Source organism: Emydura macquarii, unplaced genomic scaffold (assembly GCF_026122565.2).
Source record: "Emydura macquarii macquarii isolate MOO-44397 ecotype Brisbane River unplaced genomic scaffold, CSIRO-AGI_Emac_v2 contig_554, whole genome shotgun sequence".
NCBI classification, from domain to species: Eukaryota; Metazoa; Chordata; order Testudines; family Chelidae; genus Emydura; species Emydura macquarii.
The window spans coordinates 5934934-5958237 of NW_027130691.1; the positions used below are offsets into that span (position 1 = coordinate 5934934).

General features: G+C 41.9%; 2 protein-coding genes across 4 annotated transcripts in view; both read right to left on the bottom strand.

Annotated features, from left to right (window-relative positions):
* Nucleotides 1–16583, bottom strand: part of BCL7A (BAF chromatin remodeling complex subunit BCL7A) — a 28336-nt gene extending 11753 nt beyond the window's left edge. Inside the window, exons 1-4 of one of the 3 annotated variants that reach the window (XM_067539589.1) lie at nucleotides 16407–16534; nucleotides 8087–8135; nucleotides 6191–6272; nucleotides 242–338 (exon numbers count right to left, since the gene is read on the bottom strand). In XM_067539589.1, coding sequence (XP_067395690.1) covers nucleotides 242–338; nucleotides 6191–6272; nucleotides 8087–8097 — 190 coding nt within the window. In that variant the 5' untranslated portion in view covers nucleotides 8098–8135; nucleotides 16407–16534. Of the gene's footprint in view, nucleotides 1–241; nucleotides 339–6190; nucleotides 6273–8086; nucleotides 8136–9615; nucleotides 9728–16406 lie in introns of those variants that run through there. The other 2 variants (XM_067539590.1, XM_067539588.1) reach the window with 2 other exon arrangements.
* Nucleotides 16584–18231: 1648 nt separating this feature from the next.
* The window catches only part of CFAP251 (cilia and flagella associated protein 251), a 31350-nt gene continuing 26277 nt past the window's right edge, over nucleotides 18232–23304 (bottom strand). The window contains exons 19-21 of the mRNA XM_067539370.1: nucleotides 21518–21746; nucleotides 20139–20240; nucleotides 18232–18903 (exon numbers count right to left, since the gene is read on the bottom strand). Coding sequence (XP_067395471.1) covers nucleotides 18749–18903; nucleotides 20139–20240; nucleotides 21518–21746 — 486 coding nt within the window. The 3' untranslated portion in view covers nucleotides 18232–18748. The remainder of the gene's footprint in view (nucleotides 18904–20138; nucleotides 20241–21517; nucleotides 21747–23304) is intronic.

The window sequence follows — 23304 nt, forward strand, 5'->3', positions numbered from 1 at the left end:
CACAGCAGACAGGGATTTTCTTTTACACACACAGTGAGTGAAAACGGAATTTAACACCACTGATGTTAATGGAATTATACCACACCTTGATCTTGTGCCATGTATTTCTATTTTTTATTCTCACTTGCCCAAATTCTGCCCTCATGTACACATCAGCAACTCCTGCTGATTTGAATAGGAAATGTGTCCTTTGGTTACTTCCTTTATAAATAGTGACTGAGGCTGGCTTTATCCCACTCACCATGCATGTCCATCATCCCTGGAGAAGAGCTATTCTCTGGAGTGGTCACTTCTGAGCCACATTTTTCATCTTTGCCTTTTTTCTTATTTTTGTTTTTCTGAAAAACAGAAACACATCCCAAAAATTAAAGTCACTAAATTGTTAGCCAGGAAATCAACACCCATGTGTTAGTGTAAAACTCTCTCTTTCAGTTCAGTGTATTAGTCCTGTAAGCATATCATGCTTATAATGTTCATGTGGAAAATAAGACCAAGTCAAGAATTATCAAGAATACTGATGAGGCAGTTGTCACAAGAATCTCTGAGAAACACTTATATCGTTTATTTTTTGTGACCCAGTGAGGGGGGAAAAAAGAAGTTAGAGCGACTCTCTTTTTATCCAGAAGGTTCTGCTAATGCTTAGTGTTTATAAACATTATTATTTGCATACTGCAGTGCCTGGGAGCCCTAGTCACAGACCAGGACCCCTTTGCTTTTCATCGTCAAAACACGGCACAACATAACATCACCCTTGTGAGGTAACTCATTATTATCCCCCGGTTTTGCAGCTAAAGAAACTGAGGCAGAATGTTCCAGTGACTTATCCAAGGTAAAATGAAGGAGCTGCATAAGAATCAGAATTAGAACTGGGGAGTTGCGGGTTGCAGACCAAAATACTACACCTCTCTCTTTATAACAGAAACCTTAGCATAGCTTACTGTAGTACTGTAACCAATAGCACAGGCCCTAGCAGTTGTGCACCTTTCCCAAGTACAGTCAAGCTTTGTAGCCCAAAGCCCACCTGTATGTTATGCTTGGAGGCAGTTCTCTCTAGAGAGGGGAGTAGAAATTTACTAAAGTGAAGTATTTGAACATGTACTTTGTTCCCTGCATGTTCGCCAGAGCCTTGCTGCCCCTCAGAACATAACGAAAAATGCATTTTTCTTTCAGCCTAGCATCTGCTTTGACTTGGGCTAAGACTATGGAGGGTTTCTCCCTCACAGCTGGTGTATTAGGAGGTTTGAAGATATGCAATTCATCAAAAGGTCACTCCAATAGGTGTATAATTTAATTTATTATGAACATTGGGTGCATTAAAATAAAGGGTTTTTTTTGTTTTGTTTTTCCCCGTTTCCAAGAGCTACTAAGGCAACTGGAAATGAGAAGACAAGATCAAGAGAATTCCTGCCAAAATCTAGAAGTCAAAAGCGGAGACAATGTCATCAGTCAGAGTGAGGGCTGGGATTTGGGATTTCTTTACATGATTTCTGACTCTGCTACTCTGCAGCCTTGAGTAAATCAATTCCCTGCTTTGTACCTCAGTATCTTGTTCTGCAAAATAGAAACAACAGTGATCTACCTCACAGTAGGATGATGAACATTACTGGTAAAGCACTTTGAGATCTCTAGATGAAAGACTGGCATTCTGCAATTGCCAAGTATTTTAAAGTATATGAAACAGTTCTGGAGAGAGAACGGAGTAAGAGTAATTATCTCCTGGGAGGGCTGCATTATGAAGTGACAGCCTGCTCCAGGTTATCATCTAGTCACCTAGGAGACAGCATCTTCAATTTTTGCATGCATTTTTGTGTGGTGGGGGACTGAGAATTTTCACATGGAACGGAGAGCTGTTTGCCCACCTGCCTCCCTCACACTGGCCTAGGCTGCTGAGACTTCCTCTTTCTCCATATACAATGTAGTTTCTGCATTAAATCTAAAAGGTGAAGCAGCAGGGATCATGAGAGAAAGAGAAACCCCAGTAGCAGCAGGACAGTCCTGCATGAAAGATAAGGCACACACACACACACCCCATGCTCCATGTCCTGTGTAATAGCAGGGGCTACAAGAATTAAAGCAACAGAAGAGATATTTGCATCCATCATGTGGAAAAATCCGTGTCTAGAAAGGGATGCAGCATTTTCAATTAGGAGATGATGTAATTGGTCTCCTAGGAGAAAGCACCAGCTGCGCTGCTCTTGGAGTACCCAGTTCCTGCTGAGAGGAGAATGAAAAGCCAGACTCCAAGGAAGGAGAAGCTCAGTAACCAACCCATTAGGGTCAGGAAACACTCTCCAATGGGGGACAGAAACAAAATAATCAAGCATGGTCTAAGGCTGCAGAAGGAATTCAATAAGACAGACATTGGGGCACTTTTCTCTATCCTTGGAACAAGGTTTTTTTTCCTATTAAATATACCTAATACAAACACGTATTTCAGAACGTTAACAACAAACCTAATAGCTCTGGATCAAGAAGGCCACCCTTTCCAGAAGCTCTATGTTTCTTTTTAGAGGGAGCAGAGTGGAAGCAGCTGAGTGAACAGCTCCTAAACCATCCTACCACAACAGCTCAGGGGGGTCTAGGAGCACCATGTGCATTGATGGGGCAGGGAGACTAACCATGCCCCCTAAAATGGCTTCCCTTGGGGCCATGGAGCACTGCAGGGCATATTAGTAAGACCCTATCCTACCATTCTAATGAGCATTAGGAGGGCATCCTAATCTGCTTTCGTGCAGGTAGGCCAAAGGCCGGGGGAGAAAAAATCCACATATCTAAGTAAAACAGTCAAGATTTTTCCCTCCCTCCTTTAGGTTCTATCATAATGTATAGCTCTCTTCTGATCAGGGATCCTCATGTGTCACAAGGCAAAGCCCCTTTAATCTTAAACAAGGCTGCAGCAGCATGTGCCTACTGGGGATGAGCAGCACTTGGCTGTAGGATGTTAGAATGACCTAGTTTCAAAGGGCCTCTGTCAATTAGTTTTAGGCCCAAAATCAAGGGTTATTTGCCCAATATGCCCAAATTATGGTCCAACTACCATAGGTGGTTACATGTGGACAGACTCTCATACAAACACCAAGGCTCACTAATTTTAATGAGGATCTGCCTATGCAGAGCTGATAAGCTTGTACAGAATGTCTCCAGGAACTCAATTCTCATGTACTATGAAGGACATTTTTTTAAAAAAGTTAAAAATATTCTGCAGGCTTAGATGCAGGAAAATTTGACTGGAAAAACCCTAGAAATTGTAAACCCCAGGTGTAAACTATATTTAACAAAGCACACATCATTATAACAGCAATAATTTTCTCTGTATAAGAAATAATCCAATTAGTGCCAACACTTATCAATGAGATAAAAAGTTTCTACACAGAACACTTCTGTGCAAAAATAGGCATCCTAACTGACAAGTGGTTATTTCACACACAAGCTGTTCAGCTTTGAAGGAACTGTTAAATACAAGAGACTCTGGAAATCTTTGAACATGTCAGCTAGTGAAAGTTTTTAGCACAACTTTTTTTTATTGCAATTGCATTTACATAGACGTTCAAGTCAAGCATATTAGTTTAAATATCTTAACCATTCAACCGCTGAGGGAAGGCGCTGTGCAAGTCTGTGAGGGAACCAGGTAGCCTCTTTGATGGAGGCAGCCTGCAAGTATATCTACATCTTCTAACTAGCCACAGCAGCAAAGGGGAAAGACACAAAGGCCCCACTTATAGACATCTGCATCTTGATCTCTCTATACCTGAAGCAATTGAGGTTTGCCACAGATGGCATGGAAGGTCAAAATCAGGGGGCTGAACTGTTGGATCTGTCATGAGATAGGCATTGGCTATGTTTGCAACTTGTTCTTGCCATCTAGTACGCCATCAGGAGATGAGAGGTTCTATAAAGGAACTGTCCAAACGGGATGCCTTGAATTAAAAATGGTAGATTGGTGGAGTCCTGCACTTAGGACGGAAGAATCCCATACACAGCTACAGATTGGGGACCGACAGGCTAGGCAGCAGTTCTGCAGAAAAGGACCTGGGGGTAACAGTGGATAAGAAGCTGGATATGAGTCAGTAGTGTGCCCTGGTTGCCAAGAAGGCTAATAACATATTGGGCTGCATTAATAGGAACATTGCCAGCAGATCGAGGGAAGTGATTATTCCCTTCTATTCGGCATTGGTGAGGCCACATTTGGAGTAGTGTGTCCAGTTTTGGGCCCCCCACTACAAAAAGGATGTGGACAAGTTGGAGAGAGTCCAGCAGAGGACAACAAAAATGATCAGGGGGCTGGAGCACAAGACTTATGAGGAGAGACTGAGGGAACTAAGCTTGTTTAGTCTGCAAAAGACAAGAATGAGGGAGGATTTGACAGCAGCCTTTAACTACCTGAAAGAGGGTTCCAGGGAGGATGGAGCTAGGCTGTTCTCAGTGGTGGCAGATGACAGAACAAGGAGCAATGGTCTCAAATTGCAGTGGGGAAGATCTAGGTTGGACATTAGGAAAAAGATTTTCACTAGGAGGATGGTGAAGCACTGGAATGGGTTACCTAGGGAGGTGGTGGAACCTCCATCTTTAGAGGTTTTTAAGCTGCAGCTTGACAAAGCCCTAGCTGGGATGATTTAGCTGAGGTTAGTCCTGCTTTGAGCAGCGGGCTGGACTAGATGACCTCCTGAGGTCCCTTCCAACTCTAATATTCTATGATTCTATGACTGGACACTTCTTTAAATGGGGTAGATGTGGCATGTCTTGCATCTTAAGGAGCAGATTCTGCAAGGTGACTGAAGTCATGGAAAGAGACAGGCTCAGCTTAACATAACCCCAAATAAAGACAGAGCTAGGCCTGGAAGTTGGGTTTTGAGGAATGTGAATCCAGGCTTCAGTCTCTTTTGAGAGCCACTACTTTGGACCTTTTATTAGACCACTGGTTTTCAAGATTTTTTCATTTGCAGACCCCTAAAAATTTTCAAATGAATGTCAGACCCCTTTGGAAATCTTAGACATAGTCAGTGAACCCCCAAGGATCCGCATGCCACAAGTTGAAAACCACTCCTATGATAATGACAGCCTTTTGCAGACCCTTAAGACATAGTCTGCAGTCCCCCAGGGGTCCGTGAATCACAGGTTGAAAACCACTGTCCTAGACCATTAGTTCCAACAAACTGACTTATTTCACACCTCTGCTACAGCTCTAAAACAGTGGCAACATGATCCAGCGGACAGTTACCAGACTGGGATTCAGAAGACCCAATTTATATTTTCCTGCTCTCTCATTGATTTACTGTGGGACTTTGAGCAAATCAGTTTCTCTCTGCACAAATTTATCCACCTGTAAAATGGGAGTAATAATGTATACTCACCTTTGTAAAGAACTTTGAGATCTATGGATGAAAAGATAAGTGCTATTAATTTTTATTTTCATTATATATGCTGTTTTATGCCATGTGTCTATCATGACAAAAAACCAGAGTGAATTCACAAAGCACTGCACAGTAAGAACATCAATATGCTGCATGTGCAATGCTTATTTATCAGGAGAAAATAGTCATTACAATAGCAGAGAACATACTACAGTGCTTGGCTTGAGCATCTTAACCAATACAATAATACCTCCCATTTCCATAACACTTTCATATCAAAGAATTCTAAAACACTTTATGAACCACACACACACAGGAATCTCTTTATAAGACACTGAAATAAAGGTGTCTGTTGTGAGATGTGGCAACTGTTTAACGATGCACAGCAAGAACACAGTATACATACTGTGCAAAATCAGATGCACAAATTACTTTCCTCTGATAGTTGCATGGGTCTTTCAGAAAGAAAATGGAGAGTTTTTTTGTTTGTTTTTTTTTGTAAACAGGAATATATGATTAAATGAGAATGTGGGGCTGCAGAATCTGAAACGAACAATTTTTAAAAACCGACTCGCTTTCAAATTAGCAGCATCTCTTTAAAAGTTATGTATTAGACTACGACATGGGAGAAAAAAGTGCCACCCTACTGAATCACCAACATTATTTTCTGCAGCTACCTCAGTTTCCCTTGGATGTCTTCTATTCAAGTGCTAAGGCCCAACCCAATCTTAACTTTCAGGTCTGAGGAGAGACAGCATGTCCCCTTATAACCTTGCCTAAACACTGTTCTGCAGTTCCAAAACTTTCAAGATATCTGTAAGATGTCCAGAAATACTTACATCATCAACTTTGGGCTCTGTTACTGGCACCCATTTGTAAATTCTGAGAGATGTATCACCAACTGTCACCCATTTCTTCTCCCTATAAAATTACAATGCAGGAGAAGTTAAAGTTAAAAACTTCATATACACAAAATGACCTACTATGTTGTCAAGGATGTAAATGGGCTATCATACAGTTAAGAGGATCTCTATTATACCAACTTTAGTGCTGTAGGTATGTATATACAATTACCTGCATTTAAAAAATAAACCAATTATAGCCTGCAAACAACTTCACAATTCTAAGAGCAGTTATTGGTTTAGCTGAGTGACTGCAGTAGCAGTAATGAGACCTGGGTTACAGACATGATTAAGCAGAATTCTAGCCAACCAAAACCACAACTACAATGGTTTCAATTTTTATCTAACACTCTACAGCAGCAGAAGTTTTCAGACACATGGTATTCTGGTTGCTGTATAATTAAAAAGTTAGTGATATTGGAAATCTAAATACTGTCTGACCATTTGAATTTTATTTTTGGAGAGAAACTTTCTGGTAGCAATGTTACTGTTCACTCAACAGCGATGTCAATAGCTTTGAAATTAAGGCTAGCCTAATGGTAGCAATATGTGCTGCCATGCAGAAGGCTAAAATCTGATTCTTTGGACCCTGGCTCCCTGGACCAGCTGGGGTTTGGAATACAGTGGAAGAGGGAGAGCATAGCCTACAGCACTCTGTGAGGACCCCTGCCAGCCAGCCAGCCAACCATGAAGTGACACTGACAAGTTGCAAAGGGAATTTGTCTGGAGGGTGCCACTGCAACATGGGGCCATGAAGAGACAGAGTGGGAAGATGGTAAGGATGCTAAGAACAACTGAAAGATTGGGAGACTGACTCCCTGAGAACAATCATTACAAAAGAACATTAAAGGAAGAGCCACAATGCCAGAAAAATTTCATCTAGTCTCCGGTAATCAGTTTTCAGGTCACAGATCATCACTGCTGGCTCACGGATTCAAAATAAAATTCTGCAAACAGATCGATTAAGAACCCAGCAAAAACACAATGTCATTGACTACTCAGGAAAAACTGAAATTAATTTGACAATATTTCAAAACATTTATGGGATTGGGGATTTTTTTTGGTTTTTGCCTTTAAAAAACCCCACAACTCTACAGCTGGATTCCAAATCTATTATTTAATATGTTGTAAAACACACACTCTCAGCAAGATAAGAAAAACTGGATGTTAGTCACTCCTGTGCATTTGTGAAAACGTCTCCTCCAAGGTTTTAAGGAAAGCAAAATCAGCAGCAGTCACATTCTAGAAGTGCAACTGCCACCCTCTCATATTTTCCCCTTTTGGCTACTGACAATGTCAACCTTGTTCTCTATCTGCCTTAAGGGACACTCTTTCCTGCTTAAAAAAGAAACTATTTATGGCTTTGTCCACACTGATATTTGTTTGAAATTTGTATTTAAAAACAGCGTTTAAGCTCTGATTCAGATTAACTGGTTTCCCGCTTCAGTTCTTAGTTCTTTGTAAATGTGGCTTAGCACCACCCATTCATTCACACCAGATAGCCAAAGCAGATCAGAAACCCAATTTAACTAGAACTCAGTTTGAACTCTGTTCCTAAACATGATAACAAATGGCAGTGGAGATAAGAGTGTGCAAATGCTAAGGAGAACAAACCACTTGTAAAGAGATGATCATGATACAGGGTTTGTTTAAGGCTACAAGACAATCTAAACTCGTCTCTAGTTAAGACAGACTTTGAAGTTATGAAAACAAGAATGGAATTTTATTTTATTTTTAGCCGAACAAATGTTTAGTATCAAGGTTTTTTAGTCTTCTCCTACATCAAAATATTACTTAGAGATGCTGCACTGGAAAACCAAAAGTTCAAGGTACCTGGTTAGCATCTCAAAGCAGCCTCAAAGCAGCCTCTTCACTGGACAGACTGTAGAACACAGGAGGAAACCTATATTAGTAACTTTTTCCTTCTAGTATCAAAATTAGCCCCGACATTTCAATTCTTTTAAGCTTCCTAAGCAATATTTTTAACCTTTGATCACCTCCAACCAAAAGGATTTTTTCTGATTTAAACAAACAGTAATTTAAACACCACAACAGGGGATAATAATTTTTGATGGAAGTACACCGAAGCCCCGATTCTGCAAACACTTATGTATATGAGCAATAACACTGATCTTAATGGGACTACTCACTCACATGCTTCACTTTAGAAATGTGTTTGCAATACTGGAGCTTTATAGAGCACAAGTTCTAGTAAGAATGCAGAAGACAAGGTTCTTTAACAAATTCTTAGTAAAGCTGCTGCCAATGTAAGCAACAAACTTAGTAACAGGTAAATAAATGTAATTTGGTTTCAAACACTAACAGATACCTTTTAAAATCTAGTGAATGGGCAAGAGAGTTCAGCTTCATAATTTATAAGTAAAGATGAATGCTTAAACTTCAAGCACATCCCCGAATGTTTTTATCCACAATATTTATCATATTCCCATTTCAAAAACTCCAAATTCTATTCCGATGTTCTCAATATTATTCACTGTGAAAAGAAAAGCACTCATCCCCTAATTAAGGCATTTCTTTTTAATTAGGTAGAATTAATATAAGATACTCATTTGTGTGTCCAACAGCACCCACAATGTGCTAGATGCTGTATGAATTATGAACTGTAGCACAGTCTAGTAGCTGACTGAGCATGGGACTAGACGCAAGGAACTCCTGAGTTGCATCTGCTCTGCTGACACACCTTGGGCAAGTCAATTCTCTCTGTCTCAGTTTCCCCACACTCAACCAGAAAGTTAGTTTGTCCAAAAAAAAAAAAAAACTAATTTCCCATTTCAATTGCCCCCAAATGTCCTTGCCAGTTTTTGTAACTTTACAATTGGGTTGTGGGAAGTGCGGGAGTGAGGGAGGGCATCACATTCTGGTCTAAATTATTTGTTTTAGATTGATAGTGTTCCTTTAAGGTTTGCATAATATTTTGAAGATAGCAATAGATATGTAAGTATTTAGAATTTAATATAAATACTGATATTTAATGCTTATGTCTCAGACACACCAGTATCCTAGAACTTAAGTTACATAAATCACTCAAGGTCTAGTTTTAAATAGCCAAGACTTTCTATGCAAAAATTATATCCATAAACCCCAAAGCCCTTAAAGAAAACCCAGCATCAAATTCCTCATACAAATGCAACATGTTAGTGGATGAAACAGAATTGCATGTATTATATTTATACATGAAACATAAAGAGGGCTTTTGTATGAGCACTGAACATCATAAACAAAAATGTTTAACAGAACAAGAACAGAAAACCTTTGCTCCCAATACAGTTTCACCATTTAAGCAGAGGGGCTTTCAAATAGATCAGACTTGAAGAAATCCACTATTTGTTACAGTTTCTTACCATGTCTGCTAGTTACTAAAGCAATGTGTGTTTAAACAAGGACTTGCTCCCGCATACCCCATCTTCTCTTGATGGTCACGAAGTGATGTCATAATGCTGAATTTATCACATCACACTCACTTGCATTGCAACAGAGTTTGGTGAAAATCACAGAATTATGACTTCCCTGTGGGATCAAGCAGAAGGAGAAAGGGGGAATGGGAAAGAAAATGCCATTATTACACACACAAAGTGCTCTCAAATACACAAAATAAAACTTGAAAAAAATATTTTTTCAACTCTAGGCTCTCTCTTCAAAGGTGGGGATATGACTTTGTAGATGTCTGTTTAGTGACTAGCAGAAAGGCCATTAAACACTACTGTAATACAAAGAAATAATGACAAGAATAGCAACAGAGTGAATGGGGAAAAATACTGACCAAGGACATCTCCTTTGATTCAAAATTTTCTTCATCCAACTGTGTTCCAGTATGAAAGCTCCCATTTAACTTACATATCTAAGGATCCATTTTTATGCAGTTTACCAGTCCCCAAGTTGCAGAGATGCCTCTTGTTGACTGCACTAATCTGAAGGGTATGTTTATAACTGGTCAAACACTTCCCTCAAATATATACATGCAAGTCCCATGGAAGTCAAAGGGCCTCACATACCCGAAGGTAGAATCTGACTCAAAATGGGATATATAATGAGCCACAAAGCACAACCTAATTCAACCACATGAAAGGGGCACTATGAACCATTTACAAAATCTCAAACAGATGGCTTGATTACACTAGAGAAAGTGCTAACACCCTTCCAACTACATCAGTACAAGAAATGTTGGAAGGACTAGCTTGGATGTAACAGTTACCAGTGTTTTAACCATCATGCTCTATGAAGGGTTAGATGATATAAGGGAGGGGAGGGAGGTAAATTTACTGGCCCATCAAGCCACATATAACAATCTTCAGAAGTTCGAGAGCCAGAGCGCACCTGCCGAGCCTCGAGGCTTCAACCCCGTGTCAGGCTGGAGATGGGGCTCAGGGCTTCTGCCCAATGGTGTGCACCTGCAAGGGCTTAAGCCCCATTCCTCCTGAAGCTCCAAGCCCTGGCAGGCACCTCCCCGGGGCAGAAGCCTCAAGAACCCCCTCCCTGCGGGAGAGAAGCCCTGAGTGCCAGCAGGCGTGCCCCATGGGACCCCACCCCAGTCTGATAGGCGGCAAATGGGGGAGAGGGTCATAGGGGGCTCTGAGAGCTGTGAAAGAACTGCATGTGGCTCATAAGCCACGTTTTGGCCATCCCTGTGATAGAATATCAAATGCTGGTGGCAGCCACATGACTAGCTAGGGCTCTCAACATTCCCAGCGCTGGTGGAGCTGAAATAATGCTACCAATGGTGGGGAAAATGTTGGCAACATGTTAGCCTACTAATCCACTGCGTCTCCAAAGGACTTGAATTAGTCTCACACACCCCTGACTCGGTCAAAGCTAGTCAGCTTTGTGCTAACATTTCATTTCATTTTGATCTGTGTGGATTAGCACCTATTTTCTCTGCCTCAACCCTGAATTTTCTCTTTCAGGTTGAAACAAACCCCAAAATTTGACATGAAACTCAGCCAAAATAGCTGAGATTCACCAGTCTTTGCAGCCAAGATAGACTATACACAATTTTGACGCAAAAGCATAAATTGGCCCAAGTTCCTCTACAAACTAAATCAGATTTCCTCTAAAGAGCTGTGCTCCTGGGAGAGCTAGAACGTACTTTAAAGTTTGTAACAAAACCTGAAATAAGTGAATTTTATAAGGTGGGGATTTCATTTCACACTGCTCTAGCAAAGGTTTTCTAATGGTGCCACATGAAGAAACCCCAAATCTCAATCATTTTCAGGGAGGGAATGGAAAAGGCAAAAGCCAAAGTTGTGAAATTCTGATAAAGTAGGGAAATCTACTTTAAGGAAGAAGTACCAGCAACAAAATCTTTAGCTGATCTTTTCAACCTCAAAGTTAAACAGCACATGTATTTTGTACAGTCCGAGGACAGGCAATGAATAGAAATCCTCCAGTGGCAATGCCTACAAGTGCCAATCTATAGATAACGTATTATGGTTCTCCCCCAGACACACCTGGGAGAGCACCATGATCTCTCAAATGAATCACTTTGATCTTTAGCTCGCACACACATTGGTAACATTTCCTAATCTGTGTCCCATTTAATGACTCTGCTGTGGGGCCAGACTTTTCCATAATAAATATTGAGCACTTCTATAATAATACCACCACCTCTCTTATATAGTGCCTTTCATCTGTAGCACTCAAAGCACTTTACAAAGGAGGTCAATATTACTGTCCTCATTTTACAGCTAGGGAAATGGAGGCATAGGTAGGGGACTATTATCATCATGATTATTTTCATCCATAGATCTCCAAATGTTTTACAAAAGCAGGTAAAATATCATTATCCCTGTATTACTGCTTGGTAAAATGAGGTAAGAGTGGTTAAATGAATTATCCAAAGTCACACAGCAACTCAATGGCAGTCAGAAACCAGAACCCAGGTTTCCTCACTCCCTAGTTTAGTGCTCTATCATCTAGATCAGGAGATTGGCTCAGTCTCCTCTTGCCTCTATATTCTTGGTGTACATGCAGGAGTTGATGAGTTATGGTCTGGAGTATTAAACTACCTATACTTGCAAATTATTTTTTTGCCTCACTCTAAGCCACACATCTTGCACCCAAAAACTCTTGTGATATGCATCACACAAAAACCTTTAATAAATAAGCAGATATTTACACTTTCTCCCTCTCATTGAAATAAACTAAAACTCACTTTCATCAAGAAATATTCCAATATATTCCATTATTTTCTGGCCTATGGTAGAAACCACCAAGTTTTTGATCAATCTCTTGGAAAGGTATAAAATGTCTTAAATGATCCTATCTAGAATCTACAGATGCTTCTCAGCCTTTGAAAGCTATAAATGACAGATTTGGGGAGACAAAAAGAGATGTGTCTCTTAAATCCATTAAGATATGCTGAACTGCAAGCACTTTTTGGATAGGCTGAGTGTAAAATTATAAATATTTTGGTTAAACTATAGGGACTATCCCTTGCAGCACCATGGATGGTCAGCATTTCTGCCACGTATTCAAAAGCACGTGCACAGAATGCATACATACAGCAGCAATACCTACTCAGATATATAATTAAGGATCTTCTACAACATAGGCCCATTGATACAGTGCTTTAAAACAACCTAATTGAGAAAGCTGCACTAATCTCAAAGATCAAAACCATTCAGTGAACAACTTTATTGTTTATTACTGTAAGTTATATTAGAGTAATTTCCAGAACCACTGGTCAGGATCCGGCCCTCACCATGCTAGGCGCTTTGCAAACATATATGAAAATATGGTCCCTGCTCCAAAGAGCTTACAGTCTAAGACAATGTATCTTTTCTGAGACATTCTGTCTGAGTGGAAAAATGACTCCCAAATGAGCACATGTGCATACACAAAATTATGCCCAGTAGCAAGGTCAGTGTACAACCTCACCTTAGTTACATAGGGTGGATAGAATGTGCATAGGAGCCAGTCTGGTTAGAAGGGCCTGCTCCTGGACTCATCTTTCATATGTGAGTGCAACATTCAGACCACAATAAAAGTATAACTGGGTTCAAAAAAGAATTAGATAAATTCTTGGAGGATTGGTCCATCAATGGCTATTAGCCAGGATGATCAGGGACGAAACCCTATGCTCTGGGTGTCCCTAAAGCTCTGACTGCCAGAAGATGGGACTGGATGACAGGGGATGTATCACTCAATAAATTGCCCTGTTCTGTTCATTCCCTCTGAGGCATCTGTTACTGGCTACTGTCAGAAGACAGGATACTGGGCTAGATGGATCATTTGTCTGACCCAGTATGGCCATTTTTGTGTTTATGTTCTTATGTTATTACAGGTCCCACCATGGAGTGCTCTATTTTTGATCCAAGCAACAGAAGCACTCATGCTGAAACTTTTAGTCTCCAGTGAATGTACTTCCACAGTAAAGATGTGAATGGCAACAAATTGCTCCCTGTTATACAAATTAGGTGCGGTACTCATGCTCCTTGCAAGTTGCATGTGTAGCTCTTGACAATGTGTGGGTGAGTCTGGTTATAAATCTCTTAATTCACACCAAGCTTCTTCTTGACAATGTTTAAATCACATAACTCAAAATGTTTAATGTCTTAGTGTCTTTCCATTCTACATTGTCTATGGGGATGAGAAACAAGAACAAAAAGACATGAGGTATGTTAACAAAACAATGAGTTCCAACAGATTCATGCAAAAAATGTCTTTGCACTAAGTGGTTTATTGAGTACTTGTCAGACCTTCATGCAAGAAGTGATATGAATAAATCTGGGAATGGTCAGAATAAGTTCTTTCAGGAATTCTGTAAGGTCATCCTTAAACAATTTGCTCTGTCAGGATTGAAATTTGCAAATTCCATTTGAATCCTAAAATCTTTACTCTTGGAACAAGAAGCCAGATTGATATTTGTGCACAGCTGCTGTGATGGCAGAAAACACTTGCAAAAGAGAGATTAGCCTCTCATTTTAATTTGTTGGCCATGAAGAAAAGATCAAACTCCTGTCTCTCTTTCTTTCCATGCACAATCAAACTCCTGTCTCTCCTGTACTCTGCATAGTATTATTTGAAGGAAATAAGTACCAGTTCTCCTTAATGAAATATCAGGAAATTAAAAACAAAAACAAAAAAACCACAAGCATCCAGATACATTATTACTGAGAGAAAGTATTGTCACATCTCCACCTATTGTGTTTGACCCCTCAATACTAACCAGCCAGTCAGCAAAGAGCATTAAAAATAAAAGCACGGTAGAAGTATTATTTCAGAAACTCTGTACGATCATCAAACTATAACACTGTCAGTGCTTCAGCTCTCAACACAATAGATGGATTCCTACTTTGAAATCCCCTTCCCACGCCCTGTGCTAGTGGACACGTTTTGATTCTTTGTCCAACTGAAGCCAACCAGCCTATTCACAGAGTTCAAGGGCTTTAAAATGCCAACAATCCAGTTCAGTGAGAGAACAAGAGAAAAATGCCGATTTCTATCTTTTATTAAATCAATTTAGAGTGAGTTATAAATTACATAACAAAATAGGAACCTTCATTTTATCCTATTAAAATATGAGTTATGCAGATTAAAACTGGTCCCTGGGATTTACTGTGTCTTTTATACATTCAGAAAAATATATAAGATAGATATACAAAAACTATTGAACAGACATGGTCAAGCGTTTGAACAAAGTAACTCTTTCTTGAGTTATACTGACACTGCTCTTTATCCCATCCAAAAAACCTAGACTGATTGTGTGTTTTACTACAATAAGTGTTCTACTGTATTGTTTAACTACTTCATGTTGATCTTCATAATAAAACTAGGAAACAAGAAAAGCATAAAATGCCAAAACACTTCTAAGGTTTAATAAAAGGGGATTATTCTACTATGGGTACAACCTTTAATTATATAATTTAAAATAAATTCAAGTTGCAATTATCTCTCTCACTCCAATTCCACTCAGCTTTTAAAACCACCAGAATGTTAGAATAAGATACGTTAGTTCACATCTGATTTGCTTATGTGTGAGCCTTTGAAACTTTAAAAAACAAACAAAAGAAAACTGAAAGCCTATGGGGATTTTTAATACAAGATCCTTGTTTTCCTACTTGTTTTCACCCAACTCTCCCGTGGGCCGCGATTATTTTTGCAGCATTACAAAGCACTTCAAAATATGTTTCCCTAAATAAACTTTTTAAAACCCCATTCCCTCTCCCTGTTTTTGACAGGGAAATTTCCAAGACGGGAGAGCGGTTTTCTTTTGTAAGGGACTAAGGCCAGTGGGGGTCTGACTCATGCCTACTACATCTGCTGCCATCCATGCACCACTCCCTGCTGGGCCCCTTCAGCTGCTCTTTGATTCCGGGGGATGACTCTCCCCCTCCGTTCACAAGCAGGGGGTGCGGAAACAATTTTTAGAGTTGGGGGGGGGTGTTCAGAGCCATTGAACCAAACTGTAAACCCCGCATAGAATGGGAACCACTCCCAGCAGCGATGTTCACAAGTCCCAACGCGTTACATCCAGCCCCCCTGCCCCGTACTTTGTAAGCGTCCCTGGGATGGGATCCCTTGGGGGGAGTCTACCCCTGGGGCGGGGGAGGTGATCCACACTCTGAACGCTGCATGAAGAGGGGGGTGAGGGAGATGGGCGGCAGGGGACGGGCTCGCCCACCGGGCCAACAACGGTCTCTAGCTACGACCAGCAAGGGGCCATGGGGGTGGGGGAGCTGAGGGGGGTGGGGGAGCGGGGTTTGGGGCAGGAGGGGGAAAGAGGATAAAGGGGGGCCCAGGAACCGGGAGGACACGGGGCAGTGGGTACGGGGGCAGTGTGGGGGGGGGTGGGGCGGCGCCTCAGCCGCAGGGCGGGAAGGACGCGGGCCAGGTCCCGGGGGGAGGGGGGCCCACAGATCGGGGAGTAGCCGGGGGAGGGGGCCGGCGAGCGCCGTAGGGCGGGGAGGGCGCGGGCCGGGAGGCGGCGGCACAATGGAGCCGTGTGTGTCTCCCCCCCTCACACGCCGCCTTCGCGTGACTCGCAGGAGCGAAATGGCTTGTGGGTGCAGCCGGCTCCCCGCCCCAGCCCCGGGCCGCCCCGGCGGGCTCCGTCCCCGCGCGGGTGTGGGCAGGGGCGCAGCGCGGAGTGGCGCCGCCGGGGGAGGGGCCGGGGGCCCCGGCGCGGCCCGCTCACCATTTGCGCACTTTCTCGATGGCCGCCATCACCCGCTTGATGTCATCCTTGGCCCGGCTGCGGGTCTCGGCCCGCACCGACCGGCCCGACATGCTGCTGGGGACCGGGCGGTGGCGGCTGCGGAGAATGCGGAGCTCGGCCCGGCCCGGCCCGGCCGGCTGCGCCGCACGCACAATGCTCCCGCCGCTCGGCTCCGCCCCAGACTAGAGCCGCCCCGCCCGCCGCCGCCGCCGGGGCCCGTGCACTGCGCAGGCGCCCAGCAGAGCCGCCGCCGGCCCGCGCAGCACGCGGCAGCCTGGGCTCGCGGCGGTGGGGGGCGGCTCGGGGAGGCGCTGCTGGCCTGTGGCGCGCGCGGGAGATGCGGGGTCCCCAAGGGGCGGCGACCCGGCCATGCTCGCAGCAGCAGCAGCAGCGCAGAGGGGAAGGGATTGCAAAGAGCTGCAGCAGGGCCAAGGGGGGAGCCCGGACTCCTGGGTCCTGCGGTTGCCAGTTCTGGGTGCAAGTGTGTGTGTGTGGAGGGGGGGTAATGATTAAGGAGGCAGCGCGGGACTGGGTTTTGTTGCCAGCCCCCATCTGGTAGATAAGATCTGCTGTCCCCCTTTGGCAGAAGGAGGCTGCCCTGTCCTGGGGCCAACTCCACGCCCCCGTGCCTCAGCCCCCCTGCCGAGGGGGGGGTGGCAGGTCTGATCTACCATATGGGGTGTTGTGCGGCTTAGTGAATTAATGTTTATAAAGAGTGTTGAGAATCTCAGATAGAGAGATGCCATGGAAAGGCAAAGTACTGTGGTTTCACTCCTCTTCCCCCAGTGGGCAACGAGGTTGTGGAAATAAATTGCAGGACCGTAAAGGCTATTTTTAAGGAATTGTCATTTGTTTATATACTGCTGTAAATACGGATATATATATACACGCCCAAAAACACAACTCCCGTCTTAGAAAGCTTGATAATAATAATTAGCTCCAGAAACAATTGATTCTCACTAAGGTACTGAGAGGTTAAAATATTTTACAGGATAGGAAAGTGAGGCAGAGCAATAACTTTCTAAAGAGGTTGTTAATGTCAGAGCTGGGATTAGAGGATCCAACACATGTACATGTATGTAAAAAAACTGGTTGGCAAGAGGGCCATATGAAGCAACACCTCTTAAGGAAACCTTTGTCACACACCCTGTAATATCTTGCTTTTTGTTGTTCGACCTTTATGTCTTCACTGCCATGCAACTAGCTACATATCTTGCTATATGTACTAACACAATTATAATTATCTCTGCACTGTATAATAGTAATCGCCCTGCAATAAACATGAACACTTAAGGGTCTACATGATTATGCAAAGACCTATTGATGCTGAGGGGGACTGTAAAGAGGGAAGTGAGTTCAACAACCCCTCACTGATCTTGAGGAGCTGTTTGCATTGGCTCCATTACACTGTTTGTACAAACGTTGAGTAAGATGCTCTCCCGTGGGTACTACACTATTAATTGGAACGAACACTCCCTCAAAGAAATACAAAGTTGTAAGGAGCAAAATGGAAGCCCAATTTTTAAACCATATCACAAAATAGAATGCTCCCTTCAGTAAGATTCGTTACTGGTATATTCAGATTTAGTATTTCTTAATTGCTATTTTTACTGTAAAGTTTCTGTGAATAAATTTTTCCTATAACATGCTGAAACTGGGTTGTATTAGTGCAGCTTTGCATTACACCATTAGTGTACATCTGCCCTAAAACTAATGTTACCAGACACAGGAGGATTCCTCCCAGGACAGGAGATTATTGATAGCATACAGCTACTGCACCAGCTCATATTTCATTGTTGTCTGCATCCCTATGCCATGGTGATCCTTGATTGTGCTAATGGCCCACTGGACCATTAGATGGATGGATTTAGAGCAAAATCATAATGTTACACTCTGAAGAGACTTTTCTTCAGGGCAGCATTTGTGATTGATACCATGATGTCAGTCCTAGCAGCAAGTTTACTTAACCCAGTCCTGTGTCTGATGTGCTCATTTTGGAGGTAATTGATCAGCAATATATGGTGTTCTCTATTGCCTGGGGACAGAGTAAGTTGCCTCCTCTTGATCTCCAACCTCAGAACTCCCCACCATTAGCATTGCTGCTTGACTACTGGGCCAGACTTTGTGAAGTGTTTTAATCCCATAATTTCGTGACACACGCTAAATTGATAGAATACCCTAGCATTTGAGGAATGTGAAATTCACTTTATTTAATCTTTATTTTTTAATAAATACAAAAATATAGCTTCCCAGGTGTTTGAAGAGAAAAGGTGATTACAGAAAATGCATGTCCGTGTAGAAAACTACAAACTCTGTGGCAATTATGACTCTGCTGACCCTATGCTACTGGTGAGTTCATAATTTTTTTCTGTCTCAGTTTCATCTGATTCAGGAACAGGTAAACCAAGAATACCAGCAGTAAATATCTCTGCAGTGATTTCCTCTGGAATTTCTTCTTCAATCAAAGCTGCTGCACCTGGAAGAGGAAAAAAACCCAACCCAACAACCCCCAAAGCAATCAGGTTTCCAGATCAATAGGACTTGTCAGCAGCACTGTGTTGAAAGGAATGTGAACAAAAATACATGAAAGGGGCCTTATATAGTATCAGTTTCATACTTAATATGTTCTCTGTCAGGAAACAAAGGCACTGATCCTGTGAGTGCAGCACACCTTCAACTCTCACTGAGAACTTGATCTAAACTAGATGATCTATAGCACTATAGCTGTCTATTCCATCTCCTCTAATCCTGCATGGCTTTTTTTCCTGTTACTTATCCATGATTTTCTTGAAGATGGTTACAAAGCCATCTTGAACATGCTGTAGCTTGAATACTGCTATTCAGATTACTGCAGACTTTACTCAGTTGCTTTAATAACAATATTGATTTTCTGTTTCAAGTAATTTAGGCATAAAAGAACACATTTAGGTCACAATCCTTATAAAAAGTGACTATTTATGCAGTCTGCAGTCTATGCAGAGTGGACTGCTCCTTGGTTAGTAAGATCTCATCTGTAAAACCCACATCCCCACAGTAAACTGCACAGCACTCATTGTATCTACCTTGGAAGGACAAAGGGCTGTTTCTATCTTGTTGTGATTTGATTTGACTCTAGGGTACCAACGAATCAATGTGTTTCAAACCTTGGATTTACACCACTAAGCTGTTCCCTTTTTACCTTTCAGTAGGCATACATCAGTTGTGGAAAGTCCCAACCCGATGCTATTGTGTACATTTATGGATTGGGAGATTTGTTTCAGAAACTGTGCATGAATATGGCAGAAGTCAGGGGTTCCAATTACAATGGACAACTCTGCATGGATGAAACTGAAAATAATTTGCATATTATAGGATTCTGCTTTGCCTGTGGGATCACGGCAGTAGGTGAGCCCTCCAGCAAATGTCTCCAGTTTCCAATCCTAGATAGCAAATAAACAATAATGTAATGTAGTCAAGGACACTGTCATATTTCATTGGCTATTTAAATACATTTGGGTTTCAATCTGCAGTAGAACTTTCCCCAATATCAGTGGAAGTTAAATGCATGGACCAAGGACAGTGTTTGGTCCTGTGACTCTATTTTGCAATCTCCACTGAACATGTTTAACAGCTGTTGGAGTAACAAGGTTAATAGGATTTGCAATTTAATTATTATATGAAAAGAACTGAAGCAATCCTATTTCTGTGTTTCATAGAATATTAATCCTGTACCTGAGCGATCATAGTTGCCCAGCTCAGATCTCCCGCCCTCTGGATTCATGCCCAACAGGGTGGTAAGACATTCTGCCAGCTCCTCCTCTGTCATATGCTCCCCTGCATACATAAAGCAAAAACAGAATCTCGTAGTTTTCTCACAGCATTATTAACACAAACTCAGTACAAACATCTCTAGCAAGCATGGCATCAAGACAAAATAGGATGGTTTGAAAAGATGATTGGGTTCCTCCATCGTGTAGACAGCATCACCGATGATCCCAGTGCAATAAATTTGATCCCAGAGAAATTTGTTCTTGTGTACCACATGAGTTTTTGGCATATAAATTAGGTTTATAAGAAGGGGGAAAGGCTACTGCAGCTGGCTTGTTGGGCCAAGTTGCACCTTCAGCAGTTTTCACTCTATTCCTTTTCGTAGGAATTCCCGAATCAGATCAGATCAGTGGTCTATGTAGACTAGTGTCCTATTTCTGTGACAGTAGCCAGTGCCAGTGATTCAAAGAAAGGGTCAAGAAAATGTTTAGTTGACTATTACGGAATAGCTTGCACATAGGAGTTCATTCCTAACTTGCATCAGTTAGTGGCATATGCCCTGAAGCATAAGGATTTATATCCCTTTTAAAATATTTTATCCTAGGTCATGTATCTATGGATGTTCTTATCATCCATATAAGTGTCTAATGTTTTTTAACCTGTTAAGCCCTTACCCTCAATGATACCATGTGGCAATGAGCTCTACAGGTTGATAATGTGTTGATTAAAACAGTACTTCCTCTTATCCATTTTAAATTTGCTGTCTTTCAGCTGAATTGAATGCTGTCTTGTTCTTATAAACAGAGAGGGAATACAGAAGTACCTAATTTACCTTCTCTGTGCCAATGCCATTAATAATTTTGGATATTTTTATCACATTCCCTCTCATTCACCTCATCTCTAAACTAAACAATCCCAATCTTTTCAGTCTCTTCTCATATTGAAGTCATTCCAGACCTCTAATCATTTTTATCACTCATTTCTGGACTCTCCTCAATTTCTACTACTACTTTATTGCCAACCGTGCGAGTTGAACTGAATACAGTGTTCCTGGTGAGAGCACACCATCAATGTATATAATGGCATTATAATATTTTCCAAGATCCATGCTCTTCGGATAGCAGATGAAATACTTGGAGTGTGCAACAATTTCCAAACAGGAGGATACAACCCAGTTGAGACAATGTATGTGGTTATTTCATTTAAAATTCTAAGACAGATGAGGTAACATGCCACCTATCAGAATTTGGGATATGTCTCCAGATAATGTCACTGCAATGGATACTTTTTGAAATGAAGGACAGAACAAGCAAACATAAAACTGATATTAGTAAAATGCTCACCTCTGCATTGAAGTTGTTGCAGTAAATCTTCTCTGTTAATAATGTTTTCTCCATTCTCAGTCTCATAACCAAGAACTTGGAAGGCATTTTGTATTTCTTTCATTGACAGGCCAAATGCTGGTCGATGATTTATATAAAGTTTGATAAAATCCCCTAAATTGATATTTGTAACTTGTTTTCCAGTCTCGACGTACTCACTAAATTTGACTTCATTTATTATGTCCTCAATCTAAAAGTCGAGACAAAAGATACTTATACAAGGTGGGTTTCTTTTAAAGCATTGGACCAGTTTCTGATCTCAGAGATGCAGATATAAATCCAGAATAATTCCGTTGGAGTCAATGGATTTACACCAGTATAACTGTGATTAGAATCTAGCCTCACATTACTTGATAGTGTCTCTTTAAAAGAAGTTGTTTACCACAATCAAAATTACATCAACCCCAGTAGTACAATTCCTGCAATACACTGGGGTCTTTCTGTTATTCTCAGAAAAGCATTTTGCCTGGGATGTAATAGACAATACAACCTCAGAGTTATGAACACCAAAGTTATGAACTGATCAGTCAACCACACACCTATTTGGAACCGGAAGTACACAATCAGGCAGCAGCAGAGACCAAAAAAAAGAAGAAGAAAAAAAGCAAATACAGTACAGTGCTGTGTTTAAAAAAAAAGGGGGGGTAAGCAGCATTTTTCTTCTGCATAATACAGCTTTGAAGCTTTACTAAGTCATTGTTCGGTTGTAAAGAACAATTTTCAAAACAAAGGTTTTGAAAGAACCACCATAGTGTTTTGTTCAGCGTTATGAGCAACCTCCTTTCCTGAGGTGTTCGTAACTCTGAGGTTCTACTGCACTGGGGAGATCTTTTGTTATGCGATGTACCCGACAACTGCCGTGAGAGGGGGAAGGAATAATTCCCCCACAGGCCAAGCAGTGAAAGCAGAGCATTCATTGCAGCTGCGATTCCCCTTGGGACAATGGGCAGTCAGTCCACAAAACGGTGACTCCACCCTGCTACAAACCAAATGTGCAGGAAGTCCCCTCACAGCTGGCTACATGGTATGCATGTCAGGAATGAGCTTCCAAAATTCTCCTCCTTTTGCCTCCACGCCCAATACCCACACATCCTGTGCAGCAGGACTGTCACTGGACCCTCTGCAACTGCAGAAGACTAGACTTTGCTCAAACGGTCCCACATCCTGCCCTTTATCACTGATACAGCAGGGCTTCTATTAGGCAGTGCCTGCCTATTTTTGTCACTAGCAGTTGAACAGTTTTCCTGAAGCCTGCTGCTGTGAGTCAAAAGTGGCATGCAGACTTGCAGATGTTTATGTGAAAGGCAGGTTCTGTTCCATGCCTTCATTGTGCTCATGTTTAAAGAGGCAGCCTCCTTACAGTTACAAATGGAGCTAAATGTTGGGAGAATTCCCAGTGCCAACACGTACCAAGCATTCTACTCTCCAGGAAGGCAGGCCAATGCAAAGCCTCCCTGGGGAGGATTTTGCATTCAGCCCTAGGCTTTTGTCCTCATGTCACAAGGTTTTCCACTGAATGGTGCTCAGGGAAGATAGAAATCATGGATTTATATTTCCCCTCGGCAAATGCCATGCAGGACAAGAACAGAACTTTTCACTCAACTCTAGCTGATCTGGGACTAAGTTTTCTACCCATCGTAGTGAACTACAAAAGAAAAATCCCAACTCTCAAGAGCTCCTGTTAGTGGGTCCATGCTGTTTTTCCCTTCCACTTTTTATTTCATAAAATGCTCTGGGGAAAGAAGAAC